General features: G+C 42.9%; 1 protein-coding gene and 1 long non-coding RNA gene across 2 annotated transcripts in view; one reads left to right on the top strand and one right to left on the bottom strand.

Moving 5' to 3' along the window:
• CA10 (carbonic anhydrase 10) overlaps positions 1-19,627 on the bottom strand; it is a 272,025-nt gene that overhangs the window by 104,394 nt on the left and 148,004 nt on the right. The window contains exon 3 of the mRNA XM_066585859.1: positions 5,607-5,681. Within this exon, the coding sequence (XP_066441956.1) occupies positions 5,607-5,681 (75 nt within the window). The remainder of the gene's footprint in view (positions 1-5,606; positions 5,682-19,627) is intronic.
• The window catches only part of LOC136587304 (uncharacterized), a 121,840-nt gene that overhangs the window by 91,782 nt on the left and 10,431 nt on the right, over positions 1-19,627 (top strand). The window lies entirely within an intron of this gene.

Genomic DNA, 19,627 nt, shown 5'->3' on the forward strand with positions numbered 1-19,627 from the left:
ATCGCTGCATTTTTTAAAATGGGACTTTGTATTGGTAAAATCGCATCGCACAAAAATCGCAAAAGCACAAACTTGCAATTTTTGTGCGATGCAATTTTAGCATTAGAAAGTCCCATTGAAAAAAAGCTGCGTTGTCACAGCGTTAAAAAAAACGCTAGTGGGTAAAAGCCCTTAGGCTAGTTCCACATGGGCAATCACGATTTTGCCGCGAGAAAATCTTGGAGCATTAGCGATGCTTTTTTAAAAAATAATCCCACATTGCATCGCTGCCACCCATGATAAAATCGCGTGATGAAATAATGTGCTTTATTTGTTGCGAAAGTCAGTAGAACTTTCTAATGTTAGAATCGCATCACAACACAAGTTTGTGCGTTGCGATACGATAAAAAGGAGTCTCCATAGGGAAACATGGGAGATAAAAAAATCAAAAAAAAAAAAATCACACATCGCTGAAAAATAGAGCATACCACGATTTTTTGTGGTTCTTGCAACATTGCACCAGTGAGAACATTGCAAATGGAAAGGAAACCATGGGTTTCATAATTCTGCTTTTTTACTCACTCTCGCATCACGCGAAAACCGAACGATCAGTGTAAAAATTGCAGAAACTTGGTTATTTTTAAATAACATCAAAAACTAAAAAGCAATCACCAAAACTGATTTAAGAATAAGTTTAAGTTTGACTCCCAAGCCATTATTTGCTTTTGTTTTTAACTCCCCACTAGAGATGAGCAAACCTACTCGGCCACGCCTCTTTTTCACCCGAGTACCTCGATTTTCGAGTACTTCCGTACTCTGGCGAAAAGATTCGGGGGGCACCGTGGGTCAGTGGGGGGTTGCAGCGGGGAGTGGGGGGGAGAGGGAGAGGGCTCCCCCCTGTTCTCCGCTGCTACCCCCGCTCCGCCACGCCTCCCCCCGCCCCCCGGCGCCCCCCGAATCTTTTCACCCGAGTACGGAAGTACTCGAAAATCGCGGTGCTCGATCGAGTAATTACTAGAAACGAGTACGTTCGCTCATCTCTACTCCCCACCTATGAAAAAAAATCATGACATCGTTCTTTTTCTATCAATATAGCCATTTGAGGGCATGCTTTTTTTGTGGGACAAGTTGTATTTTTCAATGGTATCATTTAACATACTATGTAATGTACTTAAAAAACTAAGTGGTGTCCAAAAAACTCAATTTTGCCTTTTTTAAAGTTATCTAAACTTTATAGTGTACATCATGCAGCAAAAATGACATAGTTACTTTTCTGTTGTTCAGTATGATTACCGGGATACCAAATCTATACACTTTTTTTGCTTGTAATACTGTCAAAAATATTTTTTTATTTGCATTCTGCCACCATCTTCTGAGACCCATAACTTTTTTTTTTATTTCTCCATCTAAGTAATTCTATGAAGACTTTTTTATGAGACATTCTGTAGTTTCCATTGATCACTTTTATAATTTTTTTTTCTGTGAGACAGGTGACCCAAAAAAGTGCAATTTTACATGTTGAATAGAATTTGTCACACAACAATAAATTATGGAGCTTTCCAATATATACTACTTAGTGGAATAGTTTCTATCTATGTAAGTACACTAGCATTTTTCTACTACTTTTTTAGTGCCTTATGTTGAAAGTAGATGACCTTGAGGTATAAGTGATTGTCTAAGGCCTTATGTCCACGGGCAGATTAGATTTCGCATGCAGAAGCCCGCAGCAGAATCCGACCCTGCCCGCAGCCGAGGACACTGTACCTGTTCGGGGTCTTCTGCGGCTATGTCCGGCTCTTTTTTTTTCCTCACTGTGGATGTGACATCCAGTGCACATGTGCAGTGGAGTTTTTTTTTTACTCCTGCTTTCTCACGAAAACTTCAATGGAAGCCATCCATGTGGGAACCGCATTAAAATGCCGCAAATCAAATCCGCATGCTTTATTTCTTTTGCTCACGCCCATGTATCCCTATGGGTGGCTTGAACTGTGGATTGGACCTAAAGTCTTCCCTTTTGGAAAGATCCCTGTGCACTCACTTACTTAGCTGAAAACTAAGTAAACTGAAACAGACTGACTGCTAGAAATGTGCTGCTTGACAACCATTAAAACCGGGCTATAGCTGTTAGGCATTGCTCTCCTAGCAACCCGACTGTCGGACATGTTAGAAGTTCATCTCTAAAATTTAATTTGCATTTTTAAATTTTTGCAAGGAGGGAAGGAAGGAATCACACAAAACATAAAGGTAATATTTTCTTCCTATACATTGGAAATGTTGGTCATCACTTAAACATATCTGCCATCTTACATGACATGCCTCTTTCTTCCCATCTTCCCCCCCAATGTATACTCATATTCCTGATATAAAGTCACCTTATTTATTACCTCTACAATAGTTGGGATATTATTAGACTTCCAATAGTGTACTATTAGACTAAGTGCTGCATCCAGTATCCGACCACAAATTCACCTACTATGTTATGTGTAACAGCTTCCACATTTATGTTGAGAAGGTAGCGCTAGCCCAGTGGTACTTTGCTTCCTGAGGCCTTAGTCAGACGGGTGTTTTTTCGCGCGATTTGCGCATGCACATGCGATTCGCGCATATATAGAACCAATGGTTCGCTATGGTATTGGTCACATGTCCGCTTTTTATGCGGATATGCGATAAATTATAGGACACGACGATTCGCAGATCGCGCCTATCTGCGTTCGGCATTTTATGTGCGCACCAAAATCATTTACTGCAGCTAGCTGCGTTTTTTTCGCTGGCAAGCACACCGCACTGTACTACCGTCATCTGGCAAGTGCATAGTCTTGTAGGATGTGAGAACTTGAATGAAATGGCAAAGGCTGACAAGGTGGTCGTAATATGGAGGCTAAGTTTCATTTTGATGTGCACGGCGAAAAAGTCCCGCAAAACAAAGTTCCGGCCAGTCTAAGTTTCATGCGCATTTTGATGCGCACGGCGATTTTACTCCGGTTAGACGGGCGTTTTGCTGCGACCATAAACGCGGCTAGGTGCTGATTTTCCCACGATTTTTCGCCCCCGGTCACGCGATTTGCGCATGCGCATCCGTCATGTGATCCGCAAATCGCGGGAAGAAACGCCCGTCTGACTAAGGCCTGACACTGATCTATTAGTCTGGAGAGCCCAAATCAGAACTTTGTCAACCTATCATAGCCCCACCACATGACCGTTAGGCCCCCAGGCCTACCAGATCCACACCAACACTGGTCAGAGTTGGAGCTGTCAAATATAACCATTATTTTTGGATGTAATTGTAATTGCATATGGACGTTTTTTAGCAATCTGAATATGACTGATATATTTAGTACTATGACTGCCATATCTTATAGCTTATTCCCATTTATCTAAAGAAAATTCTTTCCGGAGATCATAGAATCATAGAAGGGTAGACTGGAAAGGGATCACCGGGGTCATCTGGTCCAACCCCGTGCTCAATGCAGGATTCACTAAATCATCCCAGTCAGATATTTGTCCAGCCTTTGTTTGAACACTTCCATTGAAGGAGAACTCACCATGTCCCGTGGCAACCTGTTGCACTCATTGATCCCCCTCACTGTCTAATATCTAATTTGTGTCTCCTCCCTTTCAGTTTCATCCCATTGCTTCTAGTCTTTCCTTGTGCAGATGAGAATAAGGCTGATCTCTCTGCACTGTGACGGCCCTTCAGATATTTGTAGACAGCTATTAAGTCTCCTTTCAGCCTTCTTTTTTGCAAACTAAACACTCACGGATGCTTTAACCGTTCCTCATAGGACATGATTTGCAGACTGTTCACCATCTTGGTAACTCTTCTCTAAACTTGCTCCAGTTTGTCTATGTATTTTTTAAAGTGTGGTGCCCAGAACTGGACACAGTATTCCAGATGAGGTCTGACTAAGGAAGAGTAGAGGGGGATAATTACCTCACGTGATGTAGAGTCTGTGCTTCTCTTAATACAATCCAGAATTGTGTTTGCCTTTTTGGCTGCTGCATCACATTGTTGACTCATGTTCAGTCTATGATCTATTAGTATACCCAAGTCTTTTTCACATGTGCTGCTTAGCTCAATTCCTCCCATTTTGTATGTAGATCCTTCTCACAATCTTCCTATATCGTTCCTGCACCAATCACCATAAATTATATTGATAACCCTTTTCTTCCTTTTGTGGCTCTGCAAATCTACTCAGAATATTTTGATAATACATAATCTTTAATTTTGTTAATAATATCAAAAGCACCAATTACCCTCCACAGCTGAGACATCTGAAAAAAGTTTCCCCTTTGAACCCCATATCTCTACTGAATCATCCCAAGCAAATACTATTAGTATCTTGACACTATTAGCTTATCTTGACACCTGAGAGTTAATCTTTGTTATTTTCCACACAAAGTCAAGTGTTCATCTCAAACTTAGTTAGCACTGTGCTGACACTAGAGGAGACAGACTGAATCAAGTATCAGTCACTTGCAATCTTAGACTGTGCTATTAATCACAGTGCAAATGCAGATGGATGAGAAATATCTAAAAACTCAGATTAGAGATAGTATGGTTACACTTTCCTCATCTTGTGTTACGGTTGGTTTATGATTAGGGATGAGCGAGTATACTCGCTAAGGCACTACTCGCTCGAGTAATGTGCCTTAGCCGAGTATCTCCCCGCTCGTCCCGAAAGATTCGGGTGCCGCCGCGGGGCGGGGAGCTGCAGGGAGAGCAGGGAGGAACGGAGGGGAGATCTCTCTCTCCCTCTCTCTCGCTTGCTCTCCCCTGCTCCCCGCCGCGACTCACCTGTCAGCTGCGGCGGCCCCCGAATCTTTAGGGACGAGCAGGGAGATACTCGGCTAAGGCACATTACTCGAGCGAGTAGTGCCTTAGCGAGTATACTCGCTCATACCTATTTATGATGTGAATTTTAGATGACAGACTTGCTTTAAGTGGAGAATGTTTTTTATGCAGCTGAGACATGACTTTTCCTTTCCTTTCCTATCGATCTAACTTATCATTGCAAAACATTACAAAATGTTTTTATTGTATATAACATGTAATGCAGCTAGATATTGCGTGACTTATCTGCATTTTTAGATATTTTTCATCCATCTGCATACCTTTGAAAATTCATATTTTTTCTCTTTGTGCTTTAGGAGGGCATGTTCTTTTTCTAGGGTAATGCTAGTGTTGTTCTCAGATGTTACCAACTTCTGTTCCTCTTCCCTCCTAACAGAATGCAGTCTTACAGACATAGAATCTGCACCAGCATCTCTCTTCTCCTGCTTTACTGTATCATTCTAGAGTGATTATTTTGTGAGAGGGGAGGTTTCTGAAAATCTATAGGGACATAGGAGCTAGTTTGGTAGAGCAGGGTTGGGAGGTCACATACCCTTGATAAGATATACATAGAATCCTAGAATGGTAGAGTTGGAAGGGACCTCCAAGGTCTATCTAATCACACCACAACTCTAATAATTTGTGTATCTGCAATTGTTTTTTTTTTTACAAACAGTGTATTATAAAGTCTCAAGTATAGTATTCACTCATACAACTGATTACTGAAAAACGATAGATGGATGGATGGATGGATGGATAGATAGATAGATAGATAGATATGCTTTAATTATCTTACCTGGAACAAAACTGCCTTGGACAACCTCTTTATAAGCCCACCAGCCTTCATGGATTTTTGGTGAATTCTGTTGTGCTGAAAGAAACGGAAAACACATATTTTAATTTAACAACAAAAACTCTATTGTTTTACTAACCATAATAAATCACAAATCACCATGGAAAGGTTTCTTATTTTTTGTAAATAAGGAGTTATTAAAGTGTACATCTTAAGTTTTAGAAAGCTTTTCATGTCAGAAGTCTTGATTGGTTAGGCTTCCGGAGCTGAGACCCTCAGGCTAACTTTACACGAGCGAGCGCAATATGGGGCCGTGAGTCCCACCCTCAGATCGCGCTCCCTACCATGTGAATTCCCGGAGGATGCAAAATATTTTCATCGGTTGCAGTCCGTTTTGCTCGGCTGATCCTCTGAATGATGAGCTTAGCGGTGTCCAGGCTCATGCAAAATTGTTTAGTCCATATATTGCTCTGTTTACATGGAGAACCAAGCAATGGCGAACAAAGCTAAAGGGGCACGGCTCTTATCTGAGTGCTTCTGCCCCTTAATTTCAGAAGGGGTAGCAGCGTACAAACTCTTACCAATCAGAACTCCAAACATATTACTGTGACATTTCAGAGGTTTTCTGAAACTAGAGGTAAACTTTAAGCTTTTGTGATGATCACAATTGGCCCAAGCCTAACAGTCACAGAAATCCAACATCCAACTGTCTGTCATTTTTAATTCCCATATAAACAAATACAATGGTATAAGCTCTAAAGGTCTCTTATTGTGAAGCCAGTTTCCCAGAATTCTTCAATCCCCCTGCCATTGAGAATTTTGCTGTTGATCTACTCCTCACCAGATCAGCCTTCCACAATAATTAACAATAGGCCAACTGAACTTGTAGGTGTCCATTGTTTTTAATGCATGTCCCTGTGATGCCCCAGTAACAGCAGAGGTATTCACAAGAATGTTTTTATAGGATGCATAGAAATGTTACAAGATGCATTATATATAAAGTGCAGACACAGTTTTTTCATACAATAAATATGGAATATTGATACTTTGATAGTACTTTCTCCTCAACTTTCATCCAATATTTTTGATATTGATCCATAGATATAGACAAAGCCTTAGGGAACTGGGTGCAAAAGTTCAGCTCAGGGTCCCCAGCCCCCTTTATCGCAGGTCATAGTCTGCTTGGAGCTTTCTGCAGAATTCCTGGGTGTTCTAGGAGGCCCACCCATGTGACACTAACAACCACGGATGTTGCTAAAGTCTAAAAAGATTAGGGGTATGATCTCCAAGACCCATGCATCACCCCTCCTCCACCAGTAAAAAAAGATAAACAACCGCCTGTTTACATTGAGAGCGAGTGTTATTATATGTTGCTGCCCTTCAGTGGATGACTGTGTAGAACTTATTATTCTTATACTGCAACAGACATCAATAGAACTGTTGCTTAGCAACTCTAGCAATTTCTTTCGGATGTTTCTAATCCCAAACTCAATTTTAAGTACTTCTCAAATTCTTTTTTGTTTAGTTTACGAACCACTAATTAAGTAAAATAGAAAATACAAGACTCACTTTGCACTTTGTCTTGTACACCTTCCAGTGAAAGAAATACAAGGGCTGCAATGCTTTGATTTAAAGTAGAAATCAAAGCAATTCTGAATAAGAAATAATTAATACCATCAAAGGCAAAAGGATCACTTTAGCTTTTGTCATTCATCAGTTGGGAAGATATTTAAGAATTATACATTCCGAAATGTTACTGAAGTGCTCAAATTAAAGTTTACATTTCATGCGCAAGTACAATTGTTTATTGCAACATTATGAATCTATTTCTGCACACAAGACTCAGCTAATCGATGTACAGCTTTCATAAACACAATACAAGTTGTGAACCCTTTGGTGCTAGTTGGCTTTTTCTACTAATTGGAAAATGCAAAACAACTCATGAGTTAAGGCAAGCTGATTGCAATCAGAGAGTGGAGCTGGGGTGATGTCACGATGTCAGCTAGGCGCTGAAGTTCCCTTAGAAGTTGTCTGTTGATGTTCCTTTCTTCTCTTACCTGCTTCAATATCTCCTTTTTTGATGTATGAACTGATTGGCTGACACGGAGGTGCTTTCCCTAGGTGGCAAATCGGTCATAATGGAAATGTATTTTTTCCGAGCCCACCTCTACATGGGTGCCAGTTATTAACACCTTGCCTGAGGAGTTTGGTGTGTCAGCGGACAACTGCAGCTAATTACCAGTGATAATATTATTGTAAGGTTTATTCACCTGTGCCTAGGTCTGTTATGTACATAGATACCTGGAGGGTAAAGGCCCATTTAGACAAAACGATTATCGCTCAAAAGCCATCTTTTTAACGATAATCGTTGTGTGTAACTGCACTTACATTGTGCAGTTTTCGTTAAGCCGTCGCTGATCGCTGATCTTTCAGCGTGTTGAAAGACAATGATGAGCCTTATCAGGGATTCACAGCGGGATACAGCTGATACTATTGTTTCAGCTGTATCCTGCTCCCTGATAACAGGCTGGGTATGAAAAACAGAGCGGTCCAGCTCTGTTCTCTATACCCAGCACGGAGCGCTCAGCTGTATAACAGCCGGGCGCTCCGTGCAGAAAACATCTGGATGCAGAAGACAAGCCGAGACACCCGGCTTGTCTTCTGCATCCTCCGCTCCGAGCGCTCGGCTGTACTACAACGGGGTACCCGGAGTGGGGAACAGCTGGATGCAGAAAACAAGGGGGGACACCCCGCTTGTCTTCTGCATTCTCCGCTGGCAGCGCAAGGTGATCGCTTATCTTGAGCGATCATTTTGTGCTGTAAATGACACAACGATGATCGCTCAAAAGTCGCTTGAGCGATATTTTTTGAGCGATTATTGTTGTGTTTAAATGTGTCTAAATATAGATCAGATGGAAAAGTAAAGGACAGACTAGGTTTAGTACATGGGGGGCATCCCTGTCAGGGCGATCGTCCACCATGCCAAAATTGGTTAGGGATAGCATTCCTGCATTTTTGTTATCATGTCTAAATTTCCCTCTTGTGGACAAGGATAATGTCTAGGTGAGACATATCCCTGACGTTTGTGAGAGGCGGAATTTTCTATTGCCCCGTATGAATGCAACACCAAGTATTTGAGGCAGGATGCACATTTTATGCAGGAGCCTTATTGTTGATAATGCCTTCAATTAGGAAAATGTGATGGTCCCATGTTATGCGTATATATATATATATATATATATATATATATATATATATATATATATATATATATATATATATAGATAGATATATATAGATAGATATATAGATATATAACATAGGAATTATAGATTTAAGCAGAGAAGACAACCAGGACACCCAAACTATCATAAGCGTTTTCATATTACCTGTTTCTTTGGGCTATTAACATTATATTGTATATTTAATTCTGAAACCAGAAGAGATGTAGCAGGGAAAATGTCAAGATGTCAAGCTAGACATTCCTATTTAAGCACAAGTAATGAGATGGAACTTTACTAGAGATGAGCAATGCTCGGGTGCTCGTTACTCGGGATGAAAATTTCGCGATGCTCGAGGGTTCGTTTCGAGTAACGAACCCCATTGAAGTCAATGGGCGACTCGAGCATTTTTGTATTTCGCCGATGCTCGCTAAGGTTTCCATGTGTGAAAATCTGGGCAATTCAAGAAAGTGATGGGAACGACACAGCAACGGATAGGGCAGGCGAGGGGCTACATGTTGGGCTGCATCTCAAGTTCACAGGTCCCACTATTAAGCCACAATAGCGGCAAGAGTGCCCCCCCCTCCCAACAACTTTTACTTCTGAAAAGCCCTCATTAGCAATGCATACCTTAGCTAAGCACCACACTACCTCCAGCAAAGCACAATCACTGCCTGCATGACACTCCGCTGCCACTTCTCCTGGGTTACATGCTGCCCAACCCCCCCCGCACGACCCAGTGTCCACAGCGCACACCAAAGTGTCCCTGCGCAGCCTTCAGCTGCCCTCATGCCACACCACCCTCATGTCTATTTATAAGTGCGTCTGCCATGACGAGGGACCGCAGGCACACACTGCAGAGGTTGGCATGGCTAGGCAGCGACCCTCTTTAAAAGGGGCGGGGCGATAGCCCACAATGCTGTACAGAAGCAATGAGAAATATAATCCTGTGCCACCGCCATCAGGAGCTGCACACGTGGGCATAGCAATGGGGAACCTATGTGCCACACACTATTCATTCTGTCAAGGTGTCTGCATGCCCCAGTCAGACCGCGGTTTTTAATTCATAGACACAGGCAGGTACAACTCCCTATTGAGAAGTCCCTGTGGACCGACAGCATGGGTGGCTCCCTGGAACCCACCCGCTGTACATAAATGTATCCCATTGCAGTGCCCTGGACAGCAGAGCTAACGTCAGATTAAATGCAGGTGGACGCCTCTCTCGTAATCCCGCAGCAGTCGGCTGCGAAACACCTGGATCAGGAGCTTGGCCTGTGCCCACACCCTGACTTGGGCCTCCGCGTCCTCGCCCGCGTCCACGTCCTCTAGGCCTACCCCTACCCCTCAGCATGGTGTATTACGAGTAGAGCAGAAACAGAACGCTGTAATAAAATGTGCCGCTTATTGGCCTGTGGTTGGAGGCTGACTTCGCTTACGGAACGCACAGCAGAGCCAGGAAAGAATTTTGCGCACGCCTGCAGTGAGACGTAGGTGCGTATGACTGAGATAGTGGAATTCACAGCGGAGAAGCAGTCCAGTGGCCAGACGCCACTAGTAGGCCTAAAGTATTTTGCTTCTATTTTTTGAACGGCAGAGCTGAGACAGTAGACAGATACTGTAGGCAGCGTATATATGTATACTGTTTCAATGTGGACAGGATGACGACGGTGATGTAACGGGCACCGCAGAGCCAGGAAACACTTTTGCGCAAGCCTGCTGTAACGCTTAGCTGCGTATTAATTAGGACTACTACCCCCAGCAGACACGCAGTACACTGAGGACAGTCACAGGCAGCCCAAATATAGTTTTTTTCCCAAAATTTGTTTGAAAAAGCCCACTACCTATATACACAGTATATCTCTTTCACTGTCCCTGCCTCACCAGTACTGGCCCTACACTATGTACAATGACTGCAGACTGAGGACGCAATGCTCTGCACGGCCGATATACCAAAAAAAAAAAAAGGGCAACACAGCTCCCAGCAGCCTCAACAGTACTGCACACGGTCAGATGTGGCCCTAAGAAGGACCGTTGGGGTTCTTGAAGCCTAAAATAACTCCTAACACTCTCCCTATAGCAGCTCCAGCATCAGCAGCACTTTCCCTGATCTATGTCAGAATGCATCTGTGGAGAACCGCGGGAGGGGCCGATTTATATACTCGGGTGACACCTGATCTCGCCAGCCACTCACTGCAGGGGGGTGGTATAGGGCTTGAACGTCGCAGGGGGAAGTTGTAATGCCTTCCCTGTCTTTCTATTGGCCAGAAAAGCGCGCTAACGTCTCAGAGATGAAAGTGAAAGTAACTCGAACATCGCGTGGTGCTCGCCTCGAGTAACGAGCATCTCAAACACGCTAATACTCGAACGAGTATCAAGCTCGGACGAGTACGTTCTCTCATCTCTAAACTTTACCTTTTGAGGGTATTTTGAGAGAAGATTCAGCTCAGACTAGAGGAAGGGGACAACTGGTTTTATAATAGAACAGAAATGATGAACACAACATTGGGAAGCCTGAAAGCCAGAACTGAAGACTTTACAATCTGGAGAAGTTCTGTTCATACTCCAGAAGTTGAAATAGTCTTGATAGGAAATAGTAATATCTTTGTTCTTGAATAATAAGGGAAACTTGATCAGCCCTAATTAAGCATAATGTGCTTATTTTACCCATTGAGAGCTCTTTCACAAGAGCCTATATTGGCTGTTATTTCACGTCTGATATACGCTACTTATTTGATGCATTGGTTTCCAATGCATCAGCTATGACAGGCATATTTCCAATACGTAAAAACGTCCAGCTAGCAAAGATAGCACATATGGTGTGCATTCCAGTCGGTCGTTTTTACGCCAGCCAGAAAAGATAGTTCTCGAACTATCTTCAGACAGAATACAGCGGCTGCTGCCATAGACTCCTATGGGAGCCTATGACAGCTGTCGGAGAAGGGAGGTGGGAGTTTAGCAGCCTGACAGTGTAAACTCCCTCCCCCTTCTCTCCCCATCTCAGCCCCTTGCCAGCTGTCTGCAATGGGAGGGAGTGAAATGGGGAGCTAGTGTGCTAAAGTCCCGCCCCTTCCCCCTGCTGGCAGCTCCCATAGGCTGGAGCAGAGAGGGGGAGGGGCTAGCTCTGCTAAGCTCCTACCCCCTCTCCTTGTTGTAAGCCAGCGAGGGGCGGAGAGGGGACGGGAAGGGGTTGAGAGTTTAGCAGAGCATATATGCACCACAGCGTCGGCCATCTGAACGGGCATTAAAATACCTGCTCACACGATTTTCAGCTACACTGTGGCCGTTACATGGCTGGCCGAAAATCATTGCACCCATGTGAATGAAGTCTTATATAGTGCATACTTATTCCACAGTGCTGTGCATCAATTATTATCTGATGAAGAAACCTAAGTAGTCTAGGAAACTTGCTATTTATCATATATTTTTTGAGTCAGCTATTAAAAGGTATCAACAACTGAGGAATCTAATTTTTTATCTTTTCTATCTACTGGGTAATACGTTGCCAATATATTGGACTCAGCAGATGGAAACATCATCAGGTATGCTGACAATAGCCATTTTACTGCCATAAGGCCCATTTACACACACAGATATCTTTCAAAAGATTGAAAGATCAGCAATAGTTTTCCATAAAGTACTAAGAGGCACTAATTAATATTAGTACTTTATTAGCTTAATTTGCATGCAAATGAGCTTCTGGGAGCTGTTACAGAACTCAGCAGGAGGTCTGAGCTCTGTAATTAGATCCATTGTTCAGCCATGGGCTCTTCGTGGAGAATTCAGCACCACGGTCAGCAGACACAGTGAGCTTATAAGCTCTTCTGCTGGCGGAGCTGAGAACTCAGAACAGCTGTAACAATGCCATCAACTGTAATCAGCTCTCCGCAGGCAGAACACAGCTTGCGGTCCTGCTTATCACCTGCTCTGCTGAACGATGGTTTTCAAGCAGAACTAAAAAAACGTTGAAAGATGGGCACATTTAGACACAACGATTATTGTTCAAAAGACGGCTTTTGAGCAGATTTTGAGCGATAATCATTGAGTCTAAATGGGCCTTACGACAATTAGGTATTCTGACATTTACTCCTTCATGGCCCTAGAAACTAGAAATATTGACATTAACCTTTTTATTGCCCTCCATCACAATTAATGCTAACTAATTATTTACTGCCATTGACCACTAGCAATACAGACATTACCACCTTCATTGCCTTACACCACCAGGGATGTAGTTAATAACCTTCACTGCGCTAGATATGCATGCAATGTAATATTATTTGCCCGAATGCTATCTGGCAGTGTATTAATGGCCACTATATCTTAATATTTATTTTTTGTGGTTGCAGTTCTATATTGTCTAGCTTAGAGAGAACAGTGCCCAGGTTCCTAACTACCCTGCATGTTACTTACAAAGGCTTAGAAGGGAAGAATGCCAGTTTTAAAAGTTAGGGGCAGGGCCGCGACTAGTGACCATTATGAGAAATTGTGTGGAAGCTCAAGCTAAACTTTTGCACTAGGCTTGTGAGCCTTTAGTTATGCCCCTATAAATAGATTACTAAAGAATTAAACCAAATATTGTGGAGACAAACATAGACTTTCAGAAAATATATGAACATTTCCAGTCCATCTGTAAATCAGACAGTACACGGACAGGTGTCTATGTGCAGTCCGATATGGGCTCTCGGGTGCAACCTGCTCACACAAGAAGTTTAACGAAGGCCTTAGGGACTTTGTAAATAAGTATTTTAACATTAAAAATGGTTTATTTACTAGGCGCTCTGCTTCCGATATTGAAGAAAGTGAAGATTAAAAAGATATGCCTGAAACAATCCATTGATACAGTGCATGTTTGGGGAGTTGAAGGCAGCTCCTTAGAGGCAACGTTCTTTCAACAGATGAAATATTTCCACCTTGGGAATTAGTTCTCAGAGGCTGATGAAAGGCGATGCATTTGTGCTGAGAGGAACACTTAAATACCCTCTTTAATCTGCAATCATCAACAGCTGACTTAAAGAAAGTCTTCTGTCTTTGTAAGATTATATAAGTCCTTCCAAATCTCCTACTAGGTTTCCAAACTACTAATTTTCCTTGCAATTAGAATAGAATATTCAAGTTGTTATTACAAGTTCATACTCCATTTTAATTTGGTTTATTAAATTCAGTCCCACAAGATGAATAGAATTTTCCCATTAATACACTTGTACTGTTATTAACTGTACATTTTCAAAAATATTATTCATAAAAGGAAATTACATGGACTTTCAATGTTATAATCCTGCAGTATTCATGGACCTGTCAATTGCAGGTAGGCCAGTCTACAATAGAATGTATCACAATTTTTAACATGAAATATTTTATGCACATGTTTTACCTTTGCATGACTTGTAAGTTAGTGCATGAAGTTAAAGCCCTTTTACACGCAACAATTATTGCTCACAATTGAGCACTAATCATTACATGTAAACGTGGGCATCGTGCACTTTTCGTTTGAACGATGAATTTTGGTTCACTTAAAATCCATCGTTCAGCCACTTAAAGACTGAGCGAATACATTCCATTTGAATGTATTTTGCTCATTTTTCAATAGACTGCAGGATGTTCTTCCCGCGGCATGTTTATACTAGGGCACGGAGAACAATGGAATGTGGAGACAGCTGTTTTCACATGCTGAGAGTGTGTTTAAACACATGCTGGGCTCTGCAAACAACTCTTGGAGGTCCTTTTACATGTAAATGAAGATGATAAAGTCTAATGGCCAATGACCATTAGCACTTTATGCAAATAGATCGCTAAATCTTTCAATCTTTCATTCGTTTGCATGTAAAAGGGTCTTTAAAGTTACATAGTATAAAGGTACCTGTGATAAATGATGTTGCCTACTCTCAAGGTACCGTAACACTGAACAACTATTGTTCAGCTAATCGCTCAGAAAAGAGTACAAATTGAAGTAGTCTGAATGGTTTTACACAGTGTACTTACTGTTCGTTAGTTGTTTGCCAAAATATCGTTCATGGAGGGATCTCCATTAGAGATGAGCGAGCGTACTCGCTAAGGGCAAATACTCGAGCGAGTATTGCCTTTTGCGAGTACCTGCCCGCTCGTCTCAAAAGATTCGGGTGCCGGCTGGGGTGAACGGTGAGTTGCAGGAGTAAGCAGGGGGGAGAGACAGAGAGAGAGATCTCCCCCCGTCCCTCCCCGCTCTCCCCCGCCGCTCTCCGCCCCCCGCCGGCACCTGAATCTTTTGAGACGAGTGGGCAGGTACTAGCAAAAGGCAATGCTCGCTCGAGTATTTGCCCTTAGCGAGTACGCTCGCTCATCTCTAATCTCCATGCAAATTTCTGAATGACTGTGACTTTACAACAGACAAATTTTGATCAACCAACGGATATTTTTTAGGTGAACTGAAACAAAATGACTAGTGACTAACGAGCGAATTATTGAATATTCCATTATTGGTGGCTGCGTTAACAGGGAATGACTGTCCTTTACATTTGCTTTTTCGAGAAATTATTCAGACAATAGTCATCTTACAGAATGGCTTCCTGCACTACAGCCAGAGTCTCAGGAGGAACTCAACTGGAAGTTAAACTGCTAAGCACCAATGATTGGCCATAGTCTGATGTTTAGGGTCTGCTCAATTGTCTGGGTGCTGGGTTCCAGATGTTGAGGTTGAGTGCTAGGTTCTGAGTCCTGGGACACAACTAACGATTAAAGGGCAGTTGGGCCGTCTTGGAGATAGGATCTATATATGAGGGTGCAGGACATATATTTGAATATTTAGCATTTGGCAGGGCAATGAAAGTATGATTTTAGTTATATGCACATCATATTTAAAAAGTTCGGTTTATAACATTATATCATAACAAATAGGTGTGCTGGGTCATCTAAAGGAATTTACCCTTTGTTACAACTCTGCCATTGGTCTAACGGATGGTGGTTCTAAATGAAGAACCCACATTAGTAACTCAGAATTTCCTAAAAATGTATTTGAAACGTTTTCTAAACCAATATATCTTCCTGATTACAGTCTGAAAACAAGCCCTGTATAGTCTGATTTTGCAATCTTATATTACGTTCTTCTTTCTACCCCCTCTTCTACTGTCAGTAGTTTAGCAAGAAGAAACCACAGAGAAGTGAAGCAACACTTGACTATAGGATCAGACTACATAGTACGGTATTTGTTGTCCATAACCATAGAGACACAGAGCTTTGCATAGGAGCAATATACATAAAACAAAGACTAATTAGAAAGTTGCTCAATTTTTATTTTACATGCATATATGAATATATATAACCTTTAGCAATTAGTATGGTAAATATGCCTCAGACTGAAATATTGTTAATGACCATACATTAGGGCTACAAAATAACATTTAATCGTCAAAAGCTTTAAGATAAATTTTATATAGTTTTATTGAATTTCAACTCATCTAATATCTGATATCAATGACCATAGACTGAGACAATGAATGTTATACAGTAGATAACAGTGTTATTCCTCATAATATATTTATTTTCCATCCACAAGATAGGTGATAGATGTATGACTGCTGACAGCCCAGCTGCTAAATAGTTGATAAATAGAGATGAGCGAATCTACTCATTTCGAGTATTTACTCGATCAAGCACCACGATTTTCGAGTACTTCAGTACTCGGGTGAAAAGATTTGGGGGCGCCGGGGGGCGGGGGAGAGGCGTGGCGGAGTGGGGGGTAGCAGGGAGGAGCCCTCTCTCTCTCCCCCCCACTCCCCGCTGCAACCCCCCACTCACCCACGGCGCTCCCCGAATCTTTTCGCCCGAGTACGGAATTACTCGAAAATCGCGGTGCTCGGGGCGAAAAAGGGGCGTGGCTGAGTAGGTTCGCTCATCTCTATTGATAAATATACCCATTGGAATAATCCCTTTAGGGTTCCTTTACACAACCTATTTTTCAAGTGTTCTTAAATGCCTGTAAAAAATTCCATAAGTTCCAAGCATTTTAATATAATTTTCTGCAGTTGTTTTTAATGCCATTTTTTATTTTATAAAATGTAAAAATGTGGAGCCTTTTGGCATTTTTGAAGTCCTATAGAGACGCATATGAAAAAATACCAGAGTAATATGCCATACTCAGATCATACATCATGTATTTTGAAAAAATACATATTTTCTATATACTTGATATAAATTTTAAAGTAACGTCTGGCAGCAGTGTTCTTGATTTTAAAAAATATCATTGAATTGTCAACTCCATTAAAAACGCTGCAAAACACTGTGTATAAACTTGGCCATAAACATTAGATGTGAATTGTCCAAATCTGCTGATTTTGATCATCTAATATGTATGTGCTTCTTCCAACTCCCCACTGATGACAGATGTTGGGGGAAATAAGGAACAGGCCTTTGGATAGCAACTGCCTGATCATTTTGTTCCTGGGATGTAAACAGCTGCCAGAGGTGCCTGGCAGTGACTTTCTCCCCTCGTTACATCTAGAATACAAATGGGAAATGTTATGATGCCTTAGCAGTGCCATCTATTACAAGGTAGCTTTCCTACAAGCCAGCCAGAAACCTACTGTACACTGATCAGAGGAAAAACCTCCAAAATAGTCTGTCTGTACATGTTTATCTTTTCCTTCTGTTGAAGACTCTGATTTTGGCTTGTATTCCCATCATATTATAAGGCCTATTAAAAGGCCAGACATTGACATATAGGAAAACTACCATTTAGTAGGTGGCACTGCTCAGGCAATGTAACATCTGCCATTTGCATCCCAAATCTTCCTGAGGAGCATGCATTGCTTTTAAGTTTGCTCATACTTTTAAGTGCTCCCTTCCGGTTTCAGAACACATGCGCACTCGGACAAGTATGCATACGTACTGCATTGATGTGGTGGGCCAGATAGCTATCTAATGCGTATGAGCAGCTGGTTGTTTCTCATACTTTTCAGTTGCATTCTATGTAATATTATTAATAGAGAGGAGCGAATGTACTCGTCCGAGCTAGATGCTCGTTCGAGTATTAGCGTGTTTGAGATGCTCGTTATTCGAAACGAGCACCACGCGATGTTCGAGTTACTTTCACTTTCATCTCTGAGATGTTAGCGCGCTTTTCTGGCCAATAGAAAGACAGGGAAGGCATTACAACTTCCCCCTGCGACGTTCAAGCCCTATACCACCCCCCTGCAGTGAGTGGCTGGCGAGATCAGGTGTCACCCGAGTATATAAATCGGCCCCTCCCGCGGCTCGCCACAGATGCATTTAGACATAGCTCAGGGAAAGTGCTGCTGATGCTAGAGCTGCTATAGGGAGAGTGTTAGGAGTTATTGTAGGCTTCAAGAACCCCAACGGTCCTTCTTAGGGCCACATCTGACCGTGTGCAGTACTGTTGAGGCTGCTTTTTGCAGTGTTGCACATTTTTTTTTTTTTTTTGTATATCGGCCGTGCAGAGCATTGCGTCCAGAGCATTGCCTCCTGCAGTAATTTTACATTGTCCAGGGCCAGTAGTGGTGAGGCAGGGACAGAAGACATATACAGTGTATATAGGCAGTGGGCCTTTCCAAAAACATTTGGGAAAAAAAAATTATTTGGGCTGCCTGTGACCGTCCTCAGTGTACTGGGTCTCTGCTGGGGGTAGTTGTCCTAATTCATACGCAGCCAGCTAAGTGTTACAGCAGGCTTGCGCAAAATTCTTTCCTGGCTCTGTGTTTCCTGTTACATCACCGCTGTATTCCTGTCCACAGTGAAACAGTCTGCAGTAATTTTACATTGTCCAGGGCCAGTAGTGGTGAGGCAGGGACAGAAGACATATACAGTGTATACAGGCAGTGGGCCTTTCCAAAAACATTTGGGAGAAAAAATCTATTTGGGCTGCCTGTGACCGTCCTCAGTGTACTGGGTCTCTGCTGGGGGTAGTTGTCCTAATTCATACGCAGCCAGCTAAGTGTTACAGCAGGCTTGCGCAAAATTATTTCCTGGCTCTGCTGTGCGTTCCGTAAGCGAAGTCAGCCTCCAACCACAGGCCAATAAGCGGCACATTTAATTACAGCGTTCTGTTTCTGCACTACTGCTAATACACCATGCTGAGGGGTAGGGGTAGGCCTAGAGGAAGTGGACGCGGCCGAGGACGCGGAGGCCCAAGTCAGGGTGTGGGCACAGACCGAGCTCCTGATCAAGGTGTATCGCAGCCGACTGCTGCGGGATTAGGAGAGAGGCACGGGTCTGGCGTCCCCACATTCATCTCACAATTAATGGGTCCACGCGGTAGACCTTTATTAGAAAATGAGCAGTGTGAGCAGGTCCTGTCGTGGATGGCAGAAAGTGCATCCAGCAATCTATCGACCACCCAGACTTCTGCGCCGTCCACTGCTGCAACTCTGAATCTTCTGGCTGCTGCTCCTCCTTCCTCCCAGCCTCCTCACTCCATTACAATGACACATTCTGAGGAGCAGGCAGACTCCCAGGAACTGTTCTCGGGCCCCTGCCCAGAATGGGCAGCAATGGTTCCGAATCCTCTCCCACTGGAGGAGTTTGTCGTGACCGATGCCCAACCTTTGGAAAGTTCCCGGGGTCCGGGGGATGAGGCTGGGGACTTCCGGCAACTGTCTCAAGAGCTTTCAGTGGGTGAGGAGGACGATGACGATGAGACACAGTTGTCTATCAGTGAGGTAGTAGTAAGGGCAGTAAGTCCGAGGGAGGAGCGCACAGAGGATTCGGAGGAAGAGCAGCAGGACGATGAGGTGACTGACCCCACCTGGTTTGCTACGCCTACTGAGGACAGGTCTTCAAAGGGGGAGGCAAGGGCAGCAGCAGGGCAGGTTGGAA

This window comes from Eleutherodactylus coqui, chromosome 13 (assembly GCF_035609145.1).
Source record: "Eleutherodactylus coqui strain aEleCoq1 chromosome 13, aEleCoq1.hap1, whole genome shotgun sequence".
NCBI classification, from domain to species: domain Eukaryota; kingdom Metazoa; phylum Chordata; class Amphibia; order Anura; family Eleutherodactylidae; genus Eleutherodactylus; species Eleutherodactylus coqui.